The following is a 24,707-nucleotide window of genomic DNA, read 5'->3' on the forward strand; positions in this document are numbered from 1 at the left end:
GTGCTTGAATGGCTGACTCACTTCATACAAGGACCACATCAAGAAGTGCTCATAAAGATGCTTTCCGGTGCAGTAACACAGTTATTGATATAATATGAGGCTGATTTGTTTGCAAACTCAAACTCACCCTGCTGGCCACTACCAGCTGCACGAGTCCAGCAGTGGAGCGCAGGACGGCTACAGCTTCCTGGTGTGAGAGTCCAACCAGGGAGTGACCGTTTATCATCAGTAACTCGTCACCTGCTTTCAGACGGCCATCTCTGAAATCATAAAACAACCACAGAAAGCATGATCAGGTCAACTCCTTACATAAAACAAGCAGACACTTCTGAAGTCACGTTGCAGCTATTAAGGTAAAATGGTAATGGGATGTTAATGAATGTTAATCAAGAATTGATTGGATCACGACAAGTGGTTTCTATATGACAGGCAGCTTGATGCAATTAATGTCAATGCCAACTAAATTGTAAATGATATATAATATTTAGGTTTTTTTTAATATATATATTTTTTTTTTCAAAAATGCATTTTTTTTGTCTGAAATAGCGGTTCAAACGTTTGGGATCAGTTAGATTTTTTTAAAGGAGGTTTGCGTTTGATTAAAAAAAATAAAAAATATTTCTATGTTCATTCATTACTTTAGTCATCAGTGTCAAATGATCATTATAAATCATTCTAATATGCTGATTTATAATCAATGTTGGAAACAGCTGTGCTGCTTTATATCTTGTGATACTTTAATAAATAAAGTTTAATAAATGTGACTTTTTTAAATAGAATTTTTTTTAAAAGAACAGCATTTATTTAAAATAGAAATCTTTTGTAACAATATAAACTACCATTTAAAAATGTGTGGTCTGTATATTTTTATTCTTTCTTTTTTTTTAAAGAAATTAATACTTTTATTCACTAAGGATGTGTTAAATTGCTAAAAAGTGATAGCAAATAATTATATTATTAATAAAGATTTTATTTTAAATGCTGTCCTTTTTATTCATTAAAGAATCCTGAAAAAAGAATCTAAGGTTCCAAAAAAATATTAAGCAGCACAACTGTTTCCAAAATTGATAATAAAAGTAACAAATCAGCATACTAAAATAACTTCTGAAGGATCATGTGACACTTAAGACCAGACTAATAATGCTAAAAATTCAGCTTTGCATCACCAAAATAGATATTTTAAAATATATTAAAATAGAAAACCATTATTTTAATATTTCACAATAGTACTTTTTTATTGATTTTTTGAACAAATTAATGCAGCCTTGATGAGCAGAAGAAACGTTTTTGAGAGGAATGTTGATAAAGTAAATAAAATGTATGCCAAAATGTACAGTATTTAAACTGAAAGAATATAGAGCATATTCCAAACATATTACATTTTTATATTTGATGTCCTTGATGATTAGGTGTCATGGGACAAGAGACATCATTTTTGGATTTTTTGGATCATCCACATTCATTTTTACTATTTATCCATCTAGAAGGTACAAATGATGCAATAATAATTGAGATCGGAGCAAAAGGAGACCGGTTTCATCATGCCTTCATCAAGAAAAAGACTTTATTTACAGTCATAATATCCCATAAAGACATCTCTGTCTCTGCTACATTCTTTCATTTCCAAATGGCCTGACTACTCAACTAAAGCTTCATTACGATGAACAGTGTGCAGTCAAGAGAAAAAGATTCAAAATCTTAAAGCCTCTCGCTTGTCAAAATCCTCAGGGCTTCAGTCACAGATGAAGGAATCTGAGGTTATCTAAGTGTTAGCTGTTATATAAGAGCAGGAAACTTTATAACTACCCACATCATGCTACATTGACGGCCCTGATCTGACCTGATACAGATAATGTACTCGCCCCCTTGTCATCCAAGATGTTCATGTCTTTCTGTTTTCAGTTGTAAGGAAATTGTTTTTTTGAGGAAAACATTTGAGGATTTCTCTCCATATAATGGACTTCTATGGTGCCCCCGAGTTTGAACTTCCAAAATGCAGCTTCAAAAGGGCTCTAAACGATCACAGCCGAGGAAAGAAGGGTCTTATCTAAAAAAAACGATTGATTATTTTCTAAAAACACGTACAACTTTTTCATCTCTACAGAGTACACACAAAGCTAGACAAGACGAGCATTCAAGGTTAAAAAGTATATAAATTGTAATTGTTTTAGAAAATAACGGATCGTTTTGCTAAATAAGACCCTTCTTTCCTCGGCTGTGATCGTTTAGAGCCCTTTTGAAGCTGCATTTTGGAAGTTCAAACTCGGGGGCACCATAGAAGTCCATTATATGGAGAGAAATCCTCAAATGTTTTCCTCAAAAAACTATTTCCTTACAACTGAAAACAGAAAGACATGAACATCTTGGATGACAAGGGGGCGAGTACATTATCTGTAAATTTTTGTTCTGAGAGTGAACTGCTCCTTTAAACACATGTATATTTTATGATGTATTGTGCATCCCAAATTACTGAATTAATTAGGGGTGCACCGATCCGAATCGGCCGATCATGCTTGCGCGTTTTGTCAGTAAAGCCGGTTCTGTAACCAGCGGTAAATGCCATCAGGTGCGTGATTTCACGTTGAGCCGTATATACTACACAGAGCCGTTGTTTACCGACGAGCTGCGCAAATCAATGTTCATTATCAGTGTGAATGTGCGCAGCTCGTCAGTGAACAACGGCTGTGTGTAGTATATATATACGGCTCAACGTGAAATCACGCACCTGATGGCATTTACCGCTGATTACAGAACCGGCTTTACTGACAAAAAGCGCAAATGATCGGCCGATACGGATCGGTGCATCCCTAGAATTAATCATAGGGTCATCTTCATTTTTGGGTAAACTCTCCCTTTAATAATTAATATAGTAATTAATAAGCTTCTGATACTTCACGCACTGGTCATTATCGTATATATACGACAGCGTGACTGGATATTTTCTGTGCACCCATGTAAGGGTGTCACAATGGCTTTGAAGATTAATGAGTATCGAGGAGTACACTCAAGACTCCCTGACACTCGCATATGCATGAGATGCTGATTGAGCAGTGTCACCACTGCACCTACTGTTGCCAGGGCAGCAAATGAAAACCTTTGCAAATGAAAGCCCTTTACCTCTGTGTGGCTCCTCCCTCCTCCACGTGGGCCACGATGATACCGTGAGGAGAGCGTTTGGACCCTCGCCCGCCCGTGATCTGGATACCCAGTCCATCCTGACCCTTCACCATGTGCATCTTCCAGATACGGCTGCCCTCGCGGGGCTGTGGAGAAGAAGAGGGGGATATTTATCCGTATGGTGGAACAATCAGGAATGTTCTTCATTACATAACACTAAATAAACCGCAAGTCCTGCAGCAGCTGTTTTGCGGTTTTAACTTTCATTACAGTTCTCAAAATGCTTCCCATTTTATGCTGCATTTCTTGCCAAATTACTACTGATCAACTCTAAACAGAAGTTTAATTTACTGCTTTTACCTCCAAATAAAAAGGTTTTAAAAACCTAAGAACTAAAATCAGTCGATCAGGATATTAATTTCGAGATTTGATAAAGATTGCATTTAACAGTGTTATTAAATTTCTTATTTTTTTAACTAAAGTAGTCTAATATGGAAGCCCGTTTCTGCCACTAAAATAAAAAAGATAATTGCGACTTGAGACATTTTCTTCGAATTCTGATATTTTTGTCTCTGATTGCGTGATACAAACCTCCAAATAAGAAAAGGGTTTTGTAAAGGTAAGTGGAAGAACTGAACTGATGTATTTTCCATGTTTTTTTCTTTCTTTTCCCCAGACTGACTTCCTCCTTTGGAGAGTACATGAATCAGAAGAAGGGAAACTTTAGGAGCACCTGTTTCTGACAGATTCAACAGCCACTTCTTCCACTGTCTGAGCTGCACGTCATCAATCTTAATATGTTCACTCACATTAATGTTCATTAATACTCTTGTCCTTCGATAAAAGATGAAATGTAGTCTCAAATGTGAATTCAGGTTCATCAAATGACAGAACAGATTTTTAAAATTCTTTCTTCTCGTCTGCTCTGGCATTAACTGATAAAAAGAAAAAATGAGGTGCGATTTTTTTTTTGTCTATTATGATGGCTAAAGAGCTTTTAACAATAAATACAAGATGTTATTATTCTCTGCTTTTGAATGAATAACTGACAGCAAAATAACTGACAGCTTCATAATGAGGTTAAATGGACGTGATGCTGTTTCTCAACTCCAGTTGTAGGAAAAACAGACATCTTCTTAACTGAACTTAATAGACACAATACTATATATGTGACCCTGGACCACAAAACCAGTCATAAGGGTCCATTTTTTTAAATAAATAAATAAGCTTTCCATTGATGTATGGTTTGTTAGAATAGGACAATATTTGGCCGAGATACAACTATTTGAAAATCTGGAATCTGAGTGTGCAAAAAAATTTAAATACGGAGAAAATCGTCTTTAAAGTTGGCTAAATGAAGTTCTTAGCAATGCATATTACTAATCGAAAATTAAGTTTTGATATATTTACAGTAGGAAATTTAGAAAGTCTCTTAATGGAACAATGAACTAATGATTTCTAATGAACTAATGATCATAAAAGAAAAATCAATCATTTTGACCCATACAATGTATTTTTAGCTATTGCTACAAATATACCCGTGTTACTTAAGACTGGTTTTGTGGTCCAGGGTCACATATGTAATAATCTCATGACATACAGTGTTTTTTTCAGGCAGCCTTTACATAACAATCAACTTAGCAATTGATTATGCAAACATAAATCTAAGAGGATGTTGTTTTCATCACCTGTAAAATGTGAACTGATTTTGGTGGCATTGCAGGACTACTGTAGCAGTCTTACTCAAAAGGCTGTGTTTAAATGCATGAATTCATTTCAGCCACTGAGCCATTTATAGCTATTGTGCCTGACATCAAAGCTTTTTCTAACAGTAACACTAACACAGGAGCCCATGAATTTTCAAAGACGTGTCACGAAATTAGACTAAAAATATATTTTAAAACAATGTTCTGACAATTATTTACTTAGCATACTAATTTGGTCTTTCATAACCCTTCATATTGTAAATTCTGTCATCGGAGTTACCATTTTGTCATTCAAAGCTCTGTTTTATGTCTATATGTATACAGTTAAAGGAAATACTGTTTTTATTTTCAAATGTTAAAAATGGCATTAGAAGGCTTGCCAAAGTCTAAACATATTGAAACACAAATAAACACTGGCAAGATGTTAACATGGTGGTAGAAGAAAAAAAACTGAACTTAATAGATACAATACTACATATGTGACCCTGGACCACAAAACCAGTCATAAGATTTATACATCACCTGAAAGCTTTCCACTGATGTACGATTTGTTAGAATAGGACAATATTTGGCCGAGATACAACTATTAGAAAATCTGGAATCTGAGTGTTCCAAAAAAAATTAAATACTCAGAAAATCGCCTTTAAAGTTGTCCAAATTAAGCTCTTAGCAATGCATATTACTAATCAAAAAATAAGTTTTGAAGTTTTGATATATTTACAGTACGAAATTTACTAAATATCTTCATGGAACATGATCCTTACTTAATACCCTAATGATTTTTGGCATAAATAAGAAAAAAAACTGAAATGGGGTTTCTTTACAAGCTTGTCAAACTTGCTACAATTACTTTTTAGGTATTAGCTAAATATTCTAAAGAAATTATTACTTTTATTCAATAAGGATGCATTAAAATGATTAAAAGTTACAGATTTTTTTTGGGTAACAATGCAAAGTCTTTACTATTTGACACAGAAGACTGGGGAAATTCCTATCACAAGTATAAATGACATTTTAAAATATATTAAAATAGAAACCAATTTTTTTTAATTGTAATACTATTTCACAATATTACTATTTTTCTGCATTTTCAATCTATTAAATAGCCTCGGTGAGCACAAGACTCCTTTTTTTTAATCATTAAAGTGGTGTCTTACTGACCACAAATTTGACTATGCAGCGTAGATCGAGGGTGCATGAGGTTTCTGTAACCTGCTTAGAAAAGCTCATTATTTTTGCAATTCTGCTTGGTGCCTCTTGTGGTGCAGAAACACACTTCACCTTTAACACTCTTTCCCAACTTGACAGTTGGGTTAGCACACGCCTCAAAACTATAAACATGCTGCCACTTGTTCATGTTTCCTTTGAAATCTGTCTAGGAGAGGGGCATGTTCTCAAGGAAAGCCTGTCGGCAGGGTGAATCACCGACACGGGATATCAGGCTGAGATGGTCTGCTGCCTCTCTTCTCACGTTCTCACGCTTTTCCCGTTCACAGTCAAAGTAAGTTTGCACATCCTCCCACTGACATGTTCCTACTCAACGCCTGCACAGACATTAATGCTACTAATTACTTGCAAGGTAATCTCTGTAGGACTGTACTGGAAATGTATTTTATCACACTGGCTAGGTGTATTTAATGATACAGATCATTAATGATAGACAGATTATGTTTTCTGTCAGGACTGTCAAGTCAACTGATTAGTCATCAGTGTGTGTGCTACTACAAGGATTTTTAAGATAAATACGCAGTGAATTGTTCTTTGTTATTGTGGTTGGCGAGGTACAACAAAATGGTGATATGCACATTCTGGTTGAGATATTACATTGCTTCAAGGTAATATGACTAAATGAGATGATGCCAATTTTAAAATGATTTCTCGTTTGCTTTTAAAAGTGCCAATATCTGACATGCTTTCGATCATCTAGATAACCCACTGAAAAGAGTGAAAACATGCAGCTTTTTCTTAGAAATACAATTTCTTTGATTGTGTAATTCTTGTACTATTTATCAAAATAAATGAAAATGAAATTTATTTTTTTAAAGATTATTTATCCTCGCAATTTTGACTTTTTTCTCAGAATTGTGTGATACAAACTCACAATTCTAAGGGAAAAAAACTCAGAATTGTGTGATATAAACTTGTAATACTGAGTTTTTTCAGAATTGTGAGAAATAAACTCGCAATTCTGACTTTTTTCCTTAGAATTCTAACTTTTTTCTCAGAATTGCGTGATACAAACTCACAATTGTTTTTTTTAACTGAGAGTAATAAACTCGCAATTTCGATTTTTTTTCCTTAGAATTCTGACTTTTCTCCAAATTGTGATACAAACTCACAATTCTGACGTTTTTCCGAAAAATTCTGACTTTTTTCTCAGAATTGCGTGATACAAACTCACAATTCTGACTTTTTATTATCAGAATTGTGAGATAACTTCTCAATTCCAAACTTCTCAACTTCTCAAACTTGCATGATATAAACTTTTTCCCCCCTTAGAATTGGACATTACAACTCGCAATTGCGAGTTTATATCTTACAATTGTGATTAAAAAATTCAGAACTGCAAAAAAAAACAATATTGCGAGTTTATTGCAATTCTGACTTTATAACTCACAATTTCGATTTTATATCTCACAATTCTGCGAAAAAAGTTGTAGAAATTCTAAGAAAAAATTGTGAATATAAAAAAAATATAAAAACAGCAGAAATTATCTAAATATCCAATTATAAGAAAAACCCGGCTTAAAACGAATATATACCTATGGTACCTATTAAAAACATAACCCATCTCATGCCCTTCAAAGAGCGTGCATTTGCTAAATCTATCTGGGATTTTTTTAATGTTTTTTTTAAATGGAAGTTATGGACACAGTTATACAATTAAGCATATGGATTCAGTCTGTTGTCCTCTCATGTGGCTTTCCAAAAATTGCTTGTTGCAGGATCTCATGGAACCCGCACCTTGTCGGTCTTTAAAATCCCGTGTGATTGTTCAAAATCAGACCGACACAGCTTTTTGGGATGACCCCTCCAAGCAGTTCTTCCAACCACTGACACATGGATACATCTAGAAGAAGCCTTATGGTTATTTTGAGGGAGCCACTCAGTTTCAAGTCACAAGGCTTACATGCTCCAAGGAACACCAGCAGTCCCAAAGGAGAATCAAATCAGAAACATATGCAGTTAGCCGCACTGTGGGGTCCAAACTTCTAATTACATGATGAGCATCAACCAACCACTCATTCAGTCTCAAGGCAAAGTCAATGGCACAGTGCACAAAATGTTCAAATATATGCACTTAAAGAGAGTTTCCAAAACTTTAAAGTGCCCTCTTTTCTGTTTGTTTGCTTAGACATTTCAGGCCATAATTGGTGCAACTTTTAACCAGACACAACAAACTTCAAACCATTTGGCAGATTTTATATGCCAGTTCTAACAGCTTTGATTATAACAATAGTTTCTTACTCTTATATTTCTTACCTGACTGGAAGGTTCACTGCTTATTGACTCAGTTTTGCAGCTTTCAGACAGGCGTGATCGGCTGGGTAAAGTGGCTGTGCTTCCCACCGTCATGTGATTAGATATCAGCACTGAGGGGCCAATGAATGGACTATCATCTGTCGGTGTGTCCTGAGGGGTGCTGCTCTCTGGGGACGTGAGCTCTGCCTCCATGGAGCTGTAGCCATTCTCGTGCTCAAAGTCCCGGCTATCTTTACTGTCTTTGCTGTCGCGAGTAAAGGAGGAGCGGGAAATGACACCAAATTTGCGGGTTCGTTTGCCATTCTGTCCATTATGTGTGGGGCTTCCTGCAGGCTCGGAAGAGACGTTGCGGCGGTGCTCATTAGAGACGTCCACAGAGTTGCCTCCACTGCCATTGCATGGAGGGAGAGGAGCCTTGCGTTTAATTCTTCGCAACATGATCAGGTAGATGCAGCCTCCATTCCAGCACTGGTCCGCCAAGTAACTGTCAAGAAATAAGAAATAAAAATTATCCAACTGATAATCAAAATGTAGATCAACCAGTTTGATACCAAAATAAACACATTCTCTCCCTTAATACTGAGGATTACAGAGCTGTCCATCAAATCAAATATTTACAATCAAATTAAACACACTGCCCTACAGTCAAATGCATATTTACAGATCACACCCAGGTGACCTATTTTATCTGTGGAATGACAAAGATGATTTTTTAATACTACCTTGCCCACTCTTTTACAAATACATGAATGAAGATGTAAACCTAAAATACTAACAATACATAAATAAATAAATATAAAGTTCAATAAAAGTAGTCAAAATGACCTGCGTACCATATTCAAATTCTTCTAAAGCTTTAATGAACAAATTTTGACATCCACTGTAACTCTGCTTTGTGTATTCAAGAGAGTTCAGGAGAGACAAACTGTGGTTCTTAGTCCACAAAACCAATCTAAAGTCTTGTTTATAAATCTGATCTGGTTCTCAGTTCAGACTCAATGATCTGGCTGCAACGACCCACTGAAAGACTTTTAAGTTAATATAACGACCTACATTTTGGTGTATTTCTCAGATAAAGTTATTGTATGACTTAGAACAGTGTTTTCCAACTGGTGGGTTCACGACCCAAAAACTGGGTTCCAAGACTGTTCTGAATCGGTCATACAGAGCACAGTCAAAGAAACAAAATCAACAACAAAAAAACGTAATGCAAAATGTTTTTTGATGCGAGAGCCAGGGTAAAAACGTTTTGAATTTGAAGATCAGGGTAAATTGAACTTATTTTGTCTCCTGGGAAACATGTAACTATCTTCTTTAGCTTCTTTAGGCAAAATTAGAAAAATGTACACATCTCCATTCTGTTCAAAAGTTTTCATCCCCAGCTCTCAATGCATCGCTTTTCCTTCTGGAGCATCAGTGAACGTTTGAACTTTCTGTAATAGTTGCGTATGAGTCCCTCAGTTGTCCTCAGTGTGAAAAGATGGATCTCAAAATCATACAGTCATTGTTGGAAAGGGTATAAATACACAAAAATGCTGGAAAAACAAAGAATTTGTAGGACCTGAAGATTTTTTTCTGAAAAACAGCAGGCAGTTGACTGTTCAGGACAAACAAGGGACTCAGTAAAAACACAGCTGTGGATCATTCAGGTAACAACACAGTATTAAGAATCAAGTGTATGTAAACTTTTGAATGGGTCATTTTTTTATAAATTCAACTATTATTTTTTCTTGTGGACTATATGCAAACATTTTTTATGTGAAATGTCTTATTCAGGTCAGTACTAAACAAACAATAACATGCATTTTGAATGATCCCTCTTATTTTGGTAAATAAATTAACATTTTGCCGATTCTGAAAGGGGGTGTAAACTTTTGACCTCAACTGTAAGTCACTTGGTACACTTTTACGATGCATTTATGGTGCTTTATTGTCATTTTGGAGCTTGACATCCTTAGTCCTCATATAGACACGATATCCATTAATTAAAAAACAATAATAGTTAAGCAGCACAACTGTTTTTACCATTGATAATAAAAACAACAAGAAATGTTCCTTGAGCATCAAATCAGCATATTAGAATGATATCTGAAGGATCATGTGACACTAAAGCCTGGAGTAATGGCTGCTTTGCCATCACAGCAATAAACTGCATTGTAAAATATATTAAAACACAAATTTTGCAACTACTTTTTTACTGTATTACTCTTACCGACTCCTTTCGAACGAGACTGTATATTGCACCTAAAATGCAATAAAATCATACAAGAATAACAGGAAGAGAGGAAGAGAAAAATGACAGAATGTACATTTTGTGTGAACTCTGCCTGTTTAATACAGAAAGCAAACAAATGAGCTTTTAAACCATAATTAATGGTTCTAGAATTATCTGGGAGTTTTTGAAATAAGGAAGGGCACTGATACCAAAAAAAGTGCAGAGCATGTTTTACACCATGTCTAGACAAGTGCAAAGACAGAAGAAACTGATATACTCATATAGAGATATACAGCACCTTAGGGACACGTCGTGTCAGCAAGTGAAACTTAGAAGTGTAACTGCTAGCAGCAGAAAAACACTTTCACAGGCTTATCTTATACAATCACCACTTTAACTCGTCTCACATGTGACTCTCGTAAAAAGAGCTTAGATGGACATACTTGGCTGTATACTGAACATGTCTGAGAATCTCAGCTGGTTGAGACCTGAAACGTTATTATATATTAACAAGTGAAAATGATCAAAGTTAATCATTTGTACTGCTTGTTTTGCAAAGTTAGGTTTTAATGATGTCATATCAAAGGTGACCTCAAAACAAAGCATGACAGGGCTCTAGACTAACTTTTTGCACTGGTTGCACTGGTGCGCCTAACTTTTTTTCTTAGGTGCACCAGCACAAAAGTTAGGTGCACCCAAATTTTCAACCGCATCACATTTAACACCGCAGTTTTACAAGTTCACTTTTTTTTTACTTTTTTATTTTATTTATTTTTTAATCCCTGTCCATATAGGCAATATTGACTTGTAAATGATTAACTAACAATCTGGTCAATATAAAGTTCTTTATTTGAAGCATATTTTTTCCCCAGTACTTTACCCTACTTTATGTAATAACGAAAACATTTCAGTGAAAAAATAAGTCCAAAACTCTCTATTTTAACATTTTGAACAATAGGGCTCTAAAATTGTTTTTTTATTTTATTTTTATTTTCGAAATTCTTGTTTTAATTTTTCTCATAATCAAATGAAAGCATAAACATGTATTTATTTTTAATCAAATGAAAAATAAACCTTTTTAATTTTTGGCAAACATATATATGATTTATAAATAGGAATATATAAACACCTACGTTATACTGTACAAAAGTAATACAGGACTAATATTGTTTTGTTTCATGTTAAACCGTACTTTTATTTTGACAGGTTTCCGTTAAGTTTCTGTGTGTACAGTATGATATGATGCTTTCTCAAATGAAACAGTAAAAGTGACACCGTAGGTTTGGAGATTGAGTTTATCTGTTCATGTGAGATGCAAATGCCAAAAATTAGCGGGAGCGTCACGCGTGCTTCAGTAGCATATACGCGTGTAGTTAAAAAAAAAAATACACGTCTCCACCATTAATACATAGAGGCGAATGGAACATGCAGGATTCATTTTAAACGGTCTTTTTGCCTTTCAGTTTTCATAGACACTAGTCCATATCGCGATTTGAATTAAGTGACAGACCAACTTTTGATTTATCAATCCAGAAATCAACGTATTACGTGGCATTCTGCGCCATAGTAAATTCGGTTTTTATGAATGGAGTCCGCGATCCAGTCCGTGTTTTTGCGGAGGAGGCATTGTAAACGCTTGCCAATGTAGAGACATCCTGACTGCATCACATGCATTTTCAAACGTACACACACGCACAGGAATATCTGGACCACGGACAATCAGAGGGGGGGCGGGATCCGTCCTTTATCTCTGATTGGTTTAGACCACGATATGGGTCTAATGTGTGTCTGTTGTTGAGCAACAGGGAGACTTTAAGAGTGAAGGAGTTTCGTTTTTTTCCCCCTCGATCGGCTGGTCGCACCGGTGCAACCTTTGATTTTTTTTAGTCGCACCATTGAGAAATTAGGTCGCACGTGCGACCAAATTGGTCGCACTCTAGAGCCCTGCATGAACGTTTTTAAATGCTTCTTTATAACCACTTAAAGAGACAGTTCACCCAAAGATTAAAATTCTGTCAATTTTCTCACCCTCATGTCAATCCAAACCTGTATGACTTACTTTCTAAGGAACATACAAGAAGATACTTGTGAAATGGAAATATTTTGTGTTCCTGTTAATAAAATAATAACCTAACTTATTTTTGGGTCACTTTAAAGCAGACCAAATAAAGACAGACAAAATGCTGAACAATCATCTAGCCTTAAGAAATGCTATATTAGGTCTAAAGAGCACACACACCTTGAGTTCAACTGATGTCAGGGTCCCAGGGTGAAATGAATGAAGTGTTCTTCAATATAATGGTAACACTACATCCAGTGCTGCACACAGGTCTAATTAACTGTGGCTGAGTGATTCGTTTCCCTGGTTTTCCAAGCTTTCAGCCGTACAATAGGATGGGGGGAGTGGACTTATTATGACAAAGACTAGCCATACCGTCAGTGCCGATGTAACAAAACAAAGCATTTGCTTACATCCCCTAAAAAGCGAGCCAGACAATGGAGGAGATGAAAGAAACGAAAGAGGAGTTGTTTTAGAGAGAAAGAGCGTGATTAAATGTGTCATGAATGGAATATCATAAGTACATGATAATGTTCTTAGTTTTGTCATACTTGGACAGAGAAATCCCAAAATAAGTCTAATTAAACAGTCTTTGTTTAAACTTTTAGTGTTTTTTGCTCGTTGACTTTACAGTGCAGCCACAGCATCGTGGCACAGTATTATTCACCTCTTAAAGAATGTATTTAAATTGGTAGTACACTTAAAGTGGTGGTCAGGTATATGACAACCTCTGAGTTTCAGCTCGAGTCATCTGTCAAAAATGGTGCATTCTGCACTCGGGCCAGCTGCTAATGACAGAGCGAGGTCAACCTGTTGTTTAGATGATTACAGAGCCTGGGCGTGCAAACACGCCATATAAATTCATCCTCATCATTAGCAAGAGCTGTTTTTAAACAAACGACATACGTGATAGCTTCAGGTCTGATTCTCTCTGGAGATCAGGATCAATGAGGTATGCAAATGCAGTCATTTTAGATCTCCTGGAACTAAAACATGCAAGGACCGAAAGTACCGGCAAGTTAAAAATACAACAAAGTGAGGAATGTTCAGGAAATGTCGATGAAGATCACAATTCCCTGAAGAAGAAAAAGGCAGAGTTTTTAGGCAGTTTCTGACAGACGCTTGCTTGGATGTTTCAGACGATTTTAGGTAGAAAAAGCACATCTCTGGAATTGTTGGTTTGACACACTGTCTAAAGCTTTAAAGCAGATGTGGTCTCATTTTCGTTGAGTTGGAGATAACGGACATTGGGCCTCTAGTGTTCCTTTATTGTGGTGTTTCTTTCCCGTCGTCTTCTAGCTGATAACTGTCTGACCCATTTCTGTCGTGATCTGTTTTCCATGAGCTTCCCTTTTTGATAAGAACAAAGTTTGCAATGTTGTGGGACTCGAGACAAAAATCGTCCCACATGCAAATCAATGGAAAAAGGAGAAAATATCTCCACATAACTCAACCGAATCTATCTTGGCACAAATCTGCCACATGTAACCTCCAAATCTGCCTGCTGCTAGATTCTGATGACAATCCCGATCTCTATGGCAGACTGGAAAAGTTAAACTACATTCCAACTGATTCAGATAGATGACACTATGTCTGGCTCGGCTGCGTAAAAAGCTTATTGCATGCTGCAATACTATTATCTTTCTTGTAGGCCTCAAAACCTCCACAATGCTACTGATGATGTCCTTCCAGATAACATGTGGACAACTGGTGTGCATGTCCCAACACCTCCACCTTGTCTAACTGCATTTACATTGTGCCAGAAGACAAACAAGATGAAAATATTTGAGGATTTGAAGTTGTTTGTTTTCTTTAGAGAACTTGACGTTGCAATGAAATGGAAATAGTGACAGTAACGGATTCGGAAAAGAAAAAATAGTGTTGGGCAGGGCCTTGGTTGTGTCCTGGGTTTTTGAATGTAAGCGATGCACTCAAAAATGAAGGGAGATCTCAATGCATGTTTGTAGTCGATTGTGGACAGGGTTTAAGAGGACTAAATGACTGTAAAAGTTTGACATGTGTCACCAGCAGTTTGTTGTTTTACTGGAAGATCCAGTTAGGATATTTTGATTCAAAATTAAACGGTTAAAAAAAATCAATACAGAAACTTGTGCATGGATGAATTGTGCACAACAAGATTAGACAAACAAGATTTAGAAAATAAACAATGTACTTTTTTTAATTTTATTCCTGGTCACCCGAAAATGAAAATCCCATCATCACCGACTCATTCCAAAAGAGCAGACTGAAAAAATATGCGTGGAGGAACAAACTGAAATAAAACCTGACATTTAATATTTGATTTGTGAGATGCAGCTGAGATATTTTCAGTGAATAACAAATTCAATTTTGGCTATTGTATGACTTCAGAAGACATATGGTCCACGTTTGAGTCTCTAATGATGCTTTTCCATCATTTTCGGGCTTGATTTCTAGAAAAAGCCAAAATATTCTTTCAAATTTCATACATTGTGTTTCATAGTAGGACAAGAGGGTTTGGAACAACATACGGGTAAACTGTGACAATTTACAGTGCACAGCATAAGTGAGTACACCCCCTCTTAATATATTTAAAAGATGTATTTTCTTAATGATCACTAATATAGTTCATGGAAAGATGACAATATTTAAATGTATTAAACATATACTTAATAAAAACAACAAAATATATGCCAATATTTCCTGTAATATAAGTAAATTAGCCAATTTTGTTTAAATAATGGATTGCAGAAATGAGTACACCCTATATGTATTTCAGCAAATGTATAATATTCTAGTACTTAATATGTCCTCCAGAACATTAAGTATACTAGTTATACTGCTCTGACCCTTCTTGGCACTGAGTGTACAAGTTCATGGCAAATTTTCACATCTTTCCTGTTTAACTCCTGGAGGACGACTTCCTTAAATGCTCTAGTCTTTAATGGGTAGTTTTGCTTAGTTCGTCTCTACAGAATCCCCCACAGCTGCTCAAGAGTGTTAATACTGAGTGAAATACATGTCCACTGAAGGATTTTCACCTTGGGAGAATAAATATCCTCATTGTCATGCTGAAAAAATGCCCAATAATGCAGGGAATGAGGGGAGGGTAACATCTGAGGTTTCAGTTTTTTGTATTACATCACACAGTAGTGTGTGAATTCATGACAGCACTGATAAAGCACAGCTCCCTCACACCTTCAGCACTCGTACATCCCTGTAGAAGAGCTTTACTACCACTGAATGTCACTGTAGGTACCAGGCACTTCTCACTGTACTCCTCCTGTAGCAACACCAGAACATTTTGGATGCTTTTGGATCCGAAATGATTGACTTGGTCCCTTGACACCAGAGTATGGATTCCCAGAAGTCTATATTTTGTTAATTTGGCCCTTGGAAGAGGTTAAATGAGTTTACTGTGCTTTGGCCTACAGTAGGTAATTCTAGTGGTGACAATAACCATGCATGTCACTTCTGTAGGCTGCTTCATACTCTGTGAGATAAAGTGCCACTCTTTTCATAGCTTTTGCCGGCTCTGATACTCTTACATGGTATTTCTCCGCCTCATTTTGTAGCAAAAATTCACTCATCATTAAATGAAAACTTAAAGCGAAGACCTGGTTATTTCAGGAGCCTTGTCACAAGTCCATTGTTTTTGAATGTCAGTGCTACTTCTGCTATATTTCCACACTTAAAACAATAATTTGATATTCCTCTTGTACCACTGTCCTCTTTTCTGCTAAGAAATAAGTCACCTGGCAGTTCTCTCCCAAGTGGTTTCATTGTTGACAGCATTAAGTCTGTGTATGATTCAGTAGGCTATAAAACGCCTTTAACTGTCAGGAAATTACTTGTCTTTAAAAGTTTTGGTTCAGTATACTTACCGGTTGATCAAAAATAGCTTTAAACCTACACTTTTGTTTTCTTTTTTTAGTTGTATTTAGTAACTTTCAGGAGGGTGTACTCATTTTTGCAACACAACATTTTATCACTTTGACAGGAAAATCTTAATTTGCTAACTAATTTTGACATTCTTCTTTGGTAATTGATCAAGCAGGCCTGTTGGAACATTATATCTCCAAAGAATCCTAATATGTTTTTCAAGTGAAGAGTAATTGCTCAATTTGTTAAGTTTTAGAGGGGGTGTACTCATTTATGCTGTGCACTGTAAATTCTTGTGTGAACTGCCTCTTTAAAGGGATAGTTCACCAAAAGGACAACTTTACAACAGAGCTTTCAACACAGCGCTGCTTTTCCTGCATGACCGAAAGAAGCTAAAGCGGTCGACTGTGGCACAGTAAAAGCTTCACCTGCTTTCAAGCCATGTATCACGCTCGTCCTTTATTAGCAATCGCTCCAGTGTCCTCGTTTCGCTTCCACGACTTTCAGACTCACCCTGCTTCATACTACAGTGACGTTAATAAGTCTTTAATACATTAGCTCATCAATGGACATGATTTCTACCCGAGTCCCGATGGACTGCATCGGCTGTGGGTATGAAAACAACAACTCCCATGATTCCACACTTAATTACAGTGTCATCAAACTACATCTTTGGTTCTTTGCATGTTTTGAATATGAACCCTCTAGCGGTGAAAACTTACATATTGTGCCTTTAAAATTTTAAAAAGTGGTTTAAATGAATGATTCGTTGTCTCAAATACTTCACTTGTTTTATTACTGGATGAATCAGCGTTTTCGAACAAATCTTTTGATTTAATAACAAATACAATTTTTAACAGTTGTCGCCTAGTGGTGAAACAATGCAATTGACACGAACATTATTAGAAGCGCCAATTACTTTCAAAAGATGACATGCTCTATTTTGATCGCTACCATAGACATCAATGTTTATATCCGAACTATGACCTTTAATCCCAGTATTTCTGTGAAAATATGAATGCCTATAGGACAGAATTAATACTGGGTAGCTGAAAAGGCTGTTTGTAAAGCTGTTTCAACATGGTAACTGCTCTCTGTGTCAGCGGCAGTGCAAACACAGATTTTAATCTTCCGGTAAGACTTTTTCAAAGGTTTAATAGACACGGGGAATCGTTGTCATTTAGGCTGTGTTCACACTTGTCATGTTTGGTTTGATTAAAACAAACTCTGGTGTGATTCCTCTTTTAGTGTGGTTCATTTGAGTAAGTGTGAACGCTGCCATACGAACCCTGGTGTGCACCAAACAGGTGGACCGAGACTGCTAAAAAAATGGGTCTTGGTCTGCTTCCAAACAAACTCTGGTGCGGTTCAAATGAAATATGAATGCAACAAGGAACAAATACTTCTAAAACAACCAAAAACAGTAAGTGATGCCAAGATGCGATGCTGATGCGACATGATTTCACGATAAGAACAAGCGGTGTATCTAAACCTTTTTGGTCCAGACCAAATGAACCGACCTACAAGTGTGAACACACCCTTAGAAATTAGATTGGGTCAGCACCGATAGCCTTGTGGTTAGTGTGCCAATGGCGAGTTGGCGACCGAGTTCGATTCCCGCCTCGAGGTCCTTTGCCAATCCTGCTCCCCTCTCTCTGTGCATTGATTTCCTGTCATCTCTCTACTGTCCTGTCCATCAAAGACATAAAAGCCCAAAAAATATAATTAAAAAAAAAAGAAATGAGATTGTGTGGGTGTTTGAATCAAGATTGCAATCTTATAACTACGCTACTGATGTAGGAGCCGACGTTCTGACGTAGAACCCAAAAGCGCTGTGCCTTGTTTACAAACAGACGAAAAGACATGGAAAAAAGAAACTGTCCTTACTACCTTTCTAGGCCTTGAACGAGTCTGTTGTAGGGGTCGACCGATTATTGGCGCCGATATTAAAGTGCCCCTATTATGCCTTTTCAAATATGATATTTCATGTAGTGTGTCATGTAGCTGTATGTGAACATAAACTATCTGCAAAGTTGTGACGCCGACAGTGCACTATAAATGAAGTTTTTGTCTAACAAAAAAAAGAGTCGGCTCACATTCGCCTAAACGAGTCGTCAGCAATTCGAATCTTTTTTCTGTAACGGCCACACGTCACGAGCTACACATTTGCGTAATGTCCGCCCACGTTCAATTTCGCGAACAACTTGCCCGCCCACAAACAGTAGGCCTACCATTTTCACGTGGATTAACGTTACATCATGTCAAGAAGACGCCCTGCGAGTGAATTTGTTTTATATGCCCTTCCGAAAGATGAAACTACCAAGAATGAGTGGTTAACATTAATTTTTTCAACACCTCAGCAGTCCAATGCCAATCTTGTGTTGTGTTCGCGTCATTTTACTGATGACTGTTTTTCCAATCTTGGGGAGTAACGTTACAACGTGAGATTCACCAAACGCTTGGTTTTAAAAAATGGATCAGTTTCCAGTTTATTTGGACCAGCTTGCTCCTCTGAACTTCTACCTGTAAGTAAGTATGATTAATAATTGATGATTGTATTTTCTAGCGATCGTTCAAAATACGTCTTTGTGTACGTTATGGTGTGTAACAACCCCGCACATGTCTTGGTAACCGGCTAACTTGCGTTTCTGTAGTTCTGTTGTTCAGCTGTGAGTGCAATGTAGTCTAAAAATTGTGATTGATGCAGCTTGACTGTCTGTCTGCCTTATTAGTTTAAGTAATGATAATGATAAACGATGGCTTAACGCAGTGTTATGGGTTGTACGTTACAGTGTTGAAGTTCACAACGTAGAGGTGTGCCCGGTTCGCTTACAAAAGCAAATTGCAAGCACTTCCCACAGTTATAATATGACACCCACTGAGAAACGTCCTGCTCCAGTCGTGCTTGCAAAACAGTTTCTTGTCTATGTGCCACTTCAACCGTTTCATCGTCAGACTCCGGCTCGAATTGATAGGGTAAAATCGAGGCTATCTTTTCTATGTATTGACAGGTCTCCGCAGCTGTCATTCAGTTATGCCAATGGGCGTTTCGTTTTGCGCTGAAGCGGTAGACCAATCCAAAAGGACTGCACCATCTGACCAATCACAGCAGTGAGGGCTCACGGAAAGGAGGGGTTTAGAGAGACTGATTCTTCGAACTGCTTCACACGAGTCGTTTACGAATCATTTAGAAACGGGGTAAAATTAAATCTAATTTTTGAGAAAACTAAAGTGTTTTTTGAACTTGCATACATGTAAACCTGTTTTAAGAGACTATTACAACAATATTAACTACCTTTAACATGGCATAATAGGGGCACTTTAAGCATTTTTACGATTATCGGAATCGGTTATTTTCAAAACCGATTTGCCGATAAAAATAATTTAATTTTGAAATGCGCTCTTTGGCTCCAACGCAGCCTGTCAGAGCTCACCACTCTGTGCCCTAGAGCAGTCTCCGCCCACCGCGCATTTGATTTGTCGGGAGTCGCGAGTCCGACCAATCAACTCGAAGGCTGAAGGCACTGAAGACACAGACAGAACGCTTGCTGGAGCTGTGAGCAGTGTGCGGCAGTAATCAGTTGTCTCTCAAAGGTCAGCAGCAGATGTTGATTGTGTTTCAGTAATTCACAATCCTTTACGGTGAAGTTGCAAAAACACCTCAATGTTATCTTGATTTCCCGGATGCTGGGAATCCAGTCATATACCGTATTTTCCGCACTATAAGGCGCACTGGATTATAAGGCGCATCTTCAATGAATGGCCTATTTTAAAACTGTTTTCATATATAAGGCGCATAGAATAGAAGAGGCAGTCGGGGACGCATTCTGATCGGATGTTTTCCATGTTTTTTTATTAGTAAACTCATTTGTAAAAAAATTACTTATTTGATTAAAAGATAAATTAATGTTTTTATACCTTCATTTGCACTGTACTGTAAATTAAAACTAATGGAAATGTGTAGTGTCACATAGGCCTAGGTTAGGATAACAAAAAATGAGACATTTAGGCTATGGAACTGAGTGTGCCTATAATAGGCTATTAATGTTATAGTTTCATGAAAAGGTCTTCTTAACATCTTCTAAAATGAAGAATTAAATTATTAACACTTATATTACACATTGTGTGTTTTTAAGCTAATCAATTGATGTGCATTAGATGATGAATTGGATAGTCACCTCATTGGATTTAGCCATCAGAAAATAATTAATGAGAAATTATTATAGCTTATGCTATTACATGAACATCTCTAACATGTAAATAATTTGAAGCCAAATAGTTATATTTTCCCAAGCTGTTTAGCTTTAATACAGTATGCATAGGCTTAATCAGGAAGCATACAGTGGCCCCACTTTTAACTCTCTCTTTATATTACCCTTATTGTAGATGGATGCACGGAAGAAGACACGAAGTGCAGTGTGGGAGTACTACACTCAACAAACACCAGGGAAGGCAGTGTGCAAAACATGTGGAGATGATGTCAGTATGGGTGGTACAATGGCATAAAGTGCCAATACTTCAAACCTGTGGTCTCATCTTACCAATTTTCATTTTTACACTAGACACATATCGGTTCAAAATATTGTTTATCGGTGCATTTGATCTGTAATAATCGGTATCGGCATCGGCCCTGAAAAACACATATCGGTCGACCCCTAGTCTGTTGCATTGCCGTCTATGCAGGGTCAGAAATCTCTTGTGTTTTATCAAAAATATTAGTGATGCATTGAATGTTTGGCAACCAAAATTATTATAAATAAATATTATGACGAACAATGACGTGACGCGATCAAAGAGGCGCACACTAATGCAGCAAACATGCCGGAAGTGTGAAAGCATTTAAGACTGTCCGAGAAAGACGCAAAAATCTTTACCATAACCGACAGCACGAGACAGTTTAGTATTGCATCGCATGTCTTCAATGAGAAGAGAAAGGGGTGGTTGTTGCTGGTTACTGTATGATGACTGAAATCGACCTTAAACCATTAGTAAATAAACTATAGAACGTTCTGTTGTCTAATACATGCACATTTATTCTGTCAGTGCTGCACAAGCTTGTTAGTCAGGGTTCGAAGTCCAAATCACGAGGGAAATCTGTGCTGAAACAGCTTAATGAGAATGATTCATAAATCTGCTGCTGTCAGGACAAAGTAGTACTGTGGTCTTTTTGCTGGTTTCCTCCAAAATAAAAGTCAACATTCATAAATGTTAGTATTGTAATTTTACTCTTGTTCGGTAAAATAAAATAAAAAAGTAACACAAAAATAATGATAACAATCATTACAACAGCTCTATTAATACATTTATTATAACATTCCCCTTTGCTCAGCAAGGCTGCATTTATTTGTGCATTAAAAAGACATGGCTGATTCAAGAAGGGGGTCTGAAAAATGGCCAAAGAATATTATTTTACTAACTTATTAATTGTATTAAAAGTTAAATTGTGCTTTGTTGGTAGGCTATAATGTCTACTACAATGTTAAAAATGTTCAGCGTTAAATAAATATTTTTAAATTGTTGAGTAATTTTTTTTTTCTATGAAAAGCAAGACAAAACTGTAAAAAGCAAATATTGGCTATTTAATTTATGCAATGGTGAAAAAAAATTGGCAAAATACATGGGGGTAAAAATACAAAAAAACATGTTCAATAATCGATAATCGGCCTTCGGCCCAGTGTGTAACTTCGTTCGGCTTCGGCCAAGAATTTTCATTTCGGTGCATCCCTAAAAAATTTCTTAATTTGTGGTTCAAAGACGAATGAGATTCTCAAGGTTTTGGAACGACATGAGGGTGAATAATTAATAACAGAATTTTCATTTTAGGATGAACTATCGCTTTAATAAAAGGGAAGGAGTATCTTAAGTCTGCAGCTCTAAACATGATTTATGTACATGATGTCATGATGTAAGTTCAGTCCGTGTCATTACTTACTTTTGCTAGACCATTTAACTCAAGCTTTGCCAACCCACACATGCTGGATCAAGAGCAGAGGGCAACATAAACATTACATTACCAAACAATAAAGTGATATAACAAGACACTGTAATGGCGCTCATCAACCTCATATCAATCAAAAGCCATAAACTCCTTTCATTTAGGCCACTGATCAAACACTCAGCCAATAACCGTCTGTGCCTCAAAGCCAGAATGATGGATGAAAACCACAGCGCAAAATGCAGGGAACGAAAAAAAGATATCAGCGGAGGTATCGAAGGAAAGAAGGAACGTGGATGCAGATGAACAGTAAAAAAAACTCAAGACAGCTCTGTAGCTGTGGTTTTTCTCAGCAGGTGTGTGCCATGCACTGATGGAGCGCTTTCAAATGATCGCCCACATCACTGTCCCACCGAAGCAGACACGTGTTCATTATTAAGCTCGAGAGAAACAACTGAAGTGAAAAATGAGATAAAAACCTGCCGTTCTGAAGACCTGTCATGCAAATCGCCTTCAGATAAAGACCAAACAAGAAGAAAAACAAGCCATGATCTCAGCTCTGGCACACTGACAAGGAATTTAAGCTGCTGTAAAAGCTAATGGGTCTCAGAGAAACCCAGCAACAGGCCTCTCTCAGACGAAACCACAGCTGCAGTAGGGAAATCCATATATTCCAGCCAAGCACAATTTAAGCAGAACGGCAACCAACACGGACCAACCGAACGGTCTCGAAGTCCTCAAAGTCCTCGAAGCCCACGTCTTTCTGAGCTACATGGAGTGATTTGTTGAGGACGCCAAAGACCTAAATAATTCAGAACTACGTCTCCCTTCAAAGCACTACGCAATCTTGGATTTGGCAGACTTCTCAAAGTGGCGCCTACGTATGAATCGCATCGAAGGTGCAGACGCCAGGTTTGGAAGACGCCCATTTATATCCACTGCTGAAACCTCCTAAAAAAGTCTTTTCCCATGGCTGTGAGCCAAGCGACTGCAGATGTGCTTGAAATCACGCACCTGGATATCATATGTTGCGACGGATCCTGCATACTCATAAGAATAAACTGATACTGTGACAGGCCAAGTAAGGAAATCCCATTTCTTGGGTTGGATTTAGATACTTTTCCACCTTATTCGCCATAACCATAATGACTCGCGCGGAAATACCATTGAGGGTTAGGTGCAAGATATTTTGTCTCCTTGTGACGGGGGCCAAGAGGAATGCAAAGGACCATGAGCATGGTCATCATTGGCTCCATGAGAAGATAACATTTTTTGTCTTTAAACAAATGCACTTAGGATTTCCTGCCAAAACGGGCTGAATTCCATCAGTCTGGTGGAGAGGAGAAAGGAGAATTTTTTCTACCACTTCACGCCCACAGTCAAGTGTTTGCATGATTTGTGTATCGAAACTGAAAGAAATGGCAATACAATAAATATATTGGTGACCACATACTGTAAAAGAGAAGAAGAGCTGAGCTCTAGGAGCCAGTTTATATAAACTGATTTTTGGTTTATGGACATCTGATATTAATGATTATTATGCAATGATTGAAAGTATTATTATGTAAGATCTTCTATCCAGATGCTGAAAGAAGTTTCAGCCCCATATTTTCAGATTATTTATATGTGTTTCCTGGGTCTGATAAAGATGGCTCAGGCTCCTAGTAAAAACTCTGAGATCTATATAATGCTTCAAAACTCTTTTCACGCACCACTGCTCAGTGCAAAAGACACATCAAAAACAAACTAAGATCAGAAAGGTTTGGCTCAGCACAAAACTAGAACACTGAAACTGACATTTCTTCAAATACTATTTTACAAGTATCTGTCCAACCACATCTATATCACTTTGCTTCAGGACCAAGATTTTACATTGGCCATAAAGTGGTGAGCAACACAAGAAACTGTCAGAGCATCATGTGATTAACTTGAAGGGAACAACATGTGAACAAGCAGTCACATTAATATCAAGCACTAGAAAAATAGGATTAAGATTAGGCTCAGTGCCTTAACATTACTGCAAGAAACAGACGTCACAATAAGCTAATGATATTTAGGAAAACAATTAGATTAACAAACAACAAATCTTGTTCTAAAAGCGTATTTGTGAAGACATGAGGAAGATGCTGTGCAGTCATTTGATTCTTGTAATAAATCATATTACTAGGTCAGACAGTGGCCCTAAAATATAAAGCACTAATTTGTAAAGACACTAGGAAGACGTCGTCGAGTATCATTTGAATTTTATGTAATAAATCACATCATACAGTGGCCCTAAAATTATTTGGATACTAAAATCACTCTTAAAACTGTCCTAATGCATTATATAAC

At 37.0% G+C, this 24,707-nt stretch overlaps 1 protein-coding gene across 1 annotated transcript in view; it reads right to left on the reverse strand.

Annotated features, from left to right (window-relative positions):
• The window catches only part of pdzd2 (PDZ domain containing 2), an 87,446-nt gene that overhangs the window by 38,509 nt on the left and 24,230 nt on the right, over positions 1–24,707 (reverse strand). The window contains exons 2-4 of the mRNA XM_073839523.1: positions 8,307–8,790; positions 3,118–3,263; positions 128–260 (exon numbers count right to left, since the gene is read on the reverse strand). Coding sequence (XP_073695624.1) covers positions 128–260; positions 3,118–3,263; positions 8,307–8,790 — 763 coding nt within the window. The remainder of the gene's footprint in view (positions 1–127; positions 261–3,117; positions 3,264–8,306; positions 8,791–24,707) is intronic.

Source organism: Garra rufa, chromosome 5, assembly GCF_049309525.1.
Source record: "Garra rufa chromosome 5, GarRuf1.0, whole genome shotgun sequence".
NCBI classification, from domain to species: Eukaryota; Metazoa; Chordata; class Actinopteri; order Cypriniformes; family Cyprinidae; genus Garra; species Garra rufa.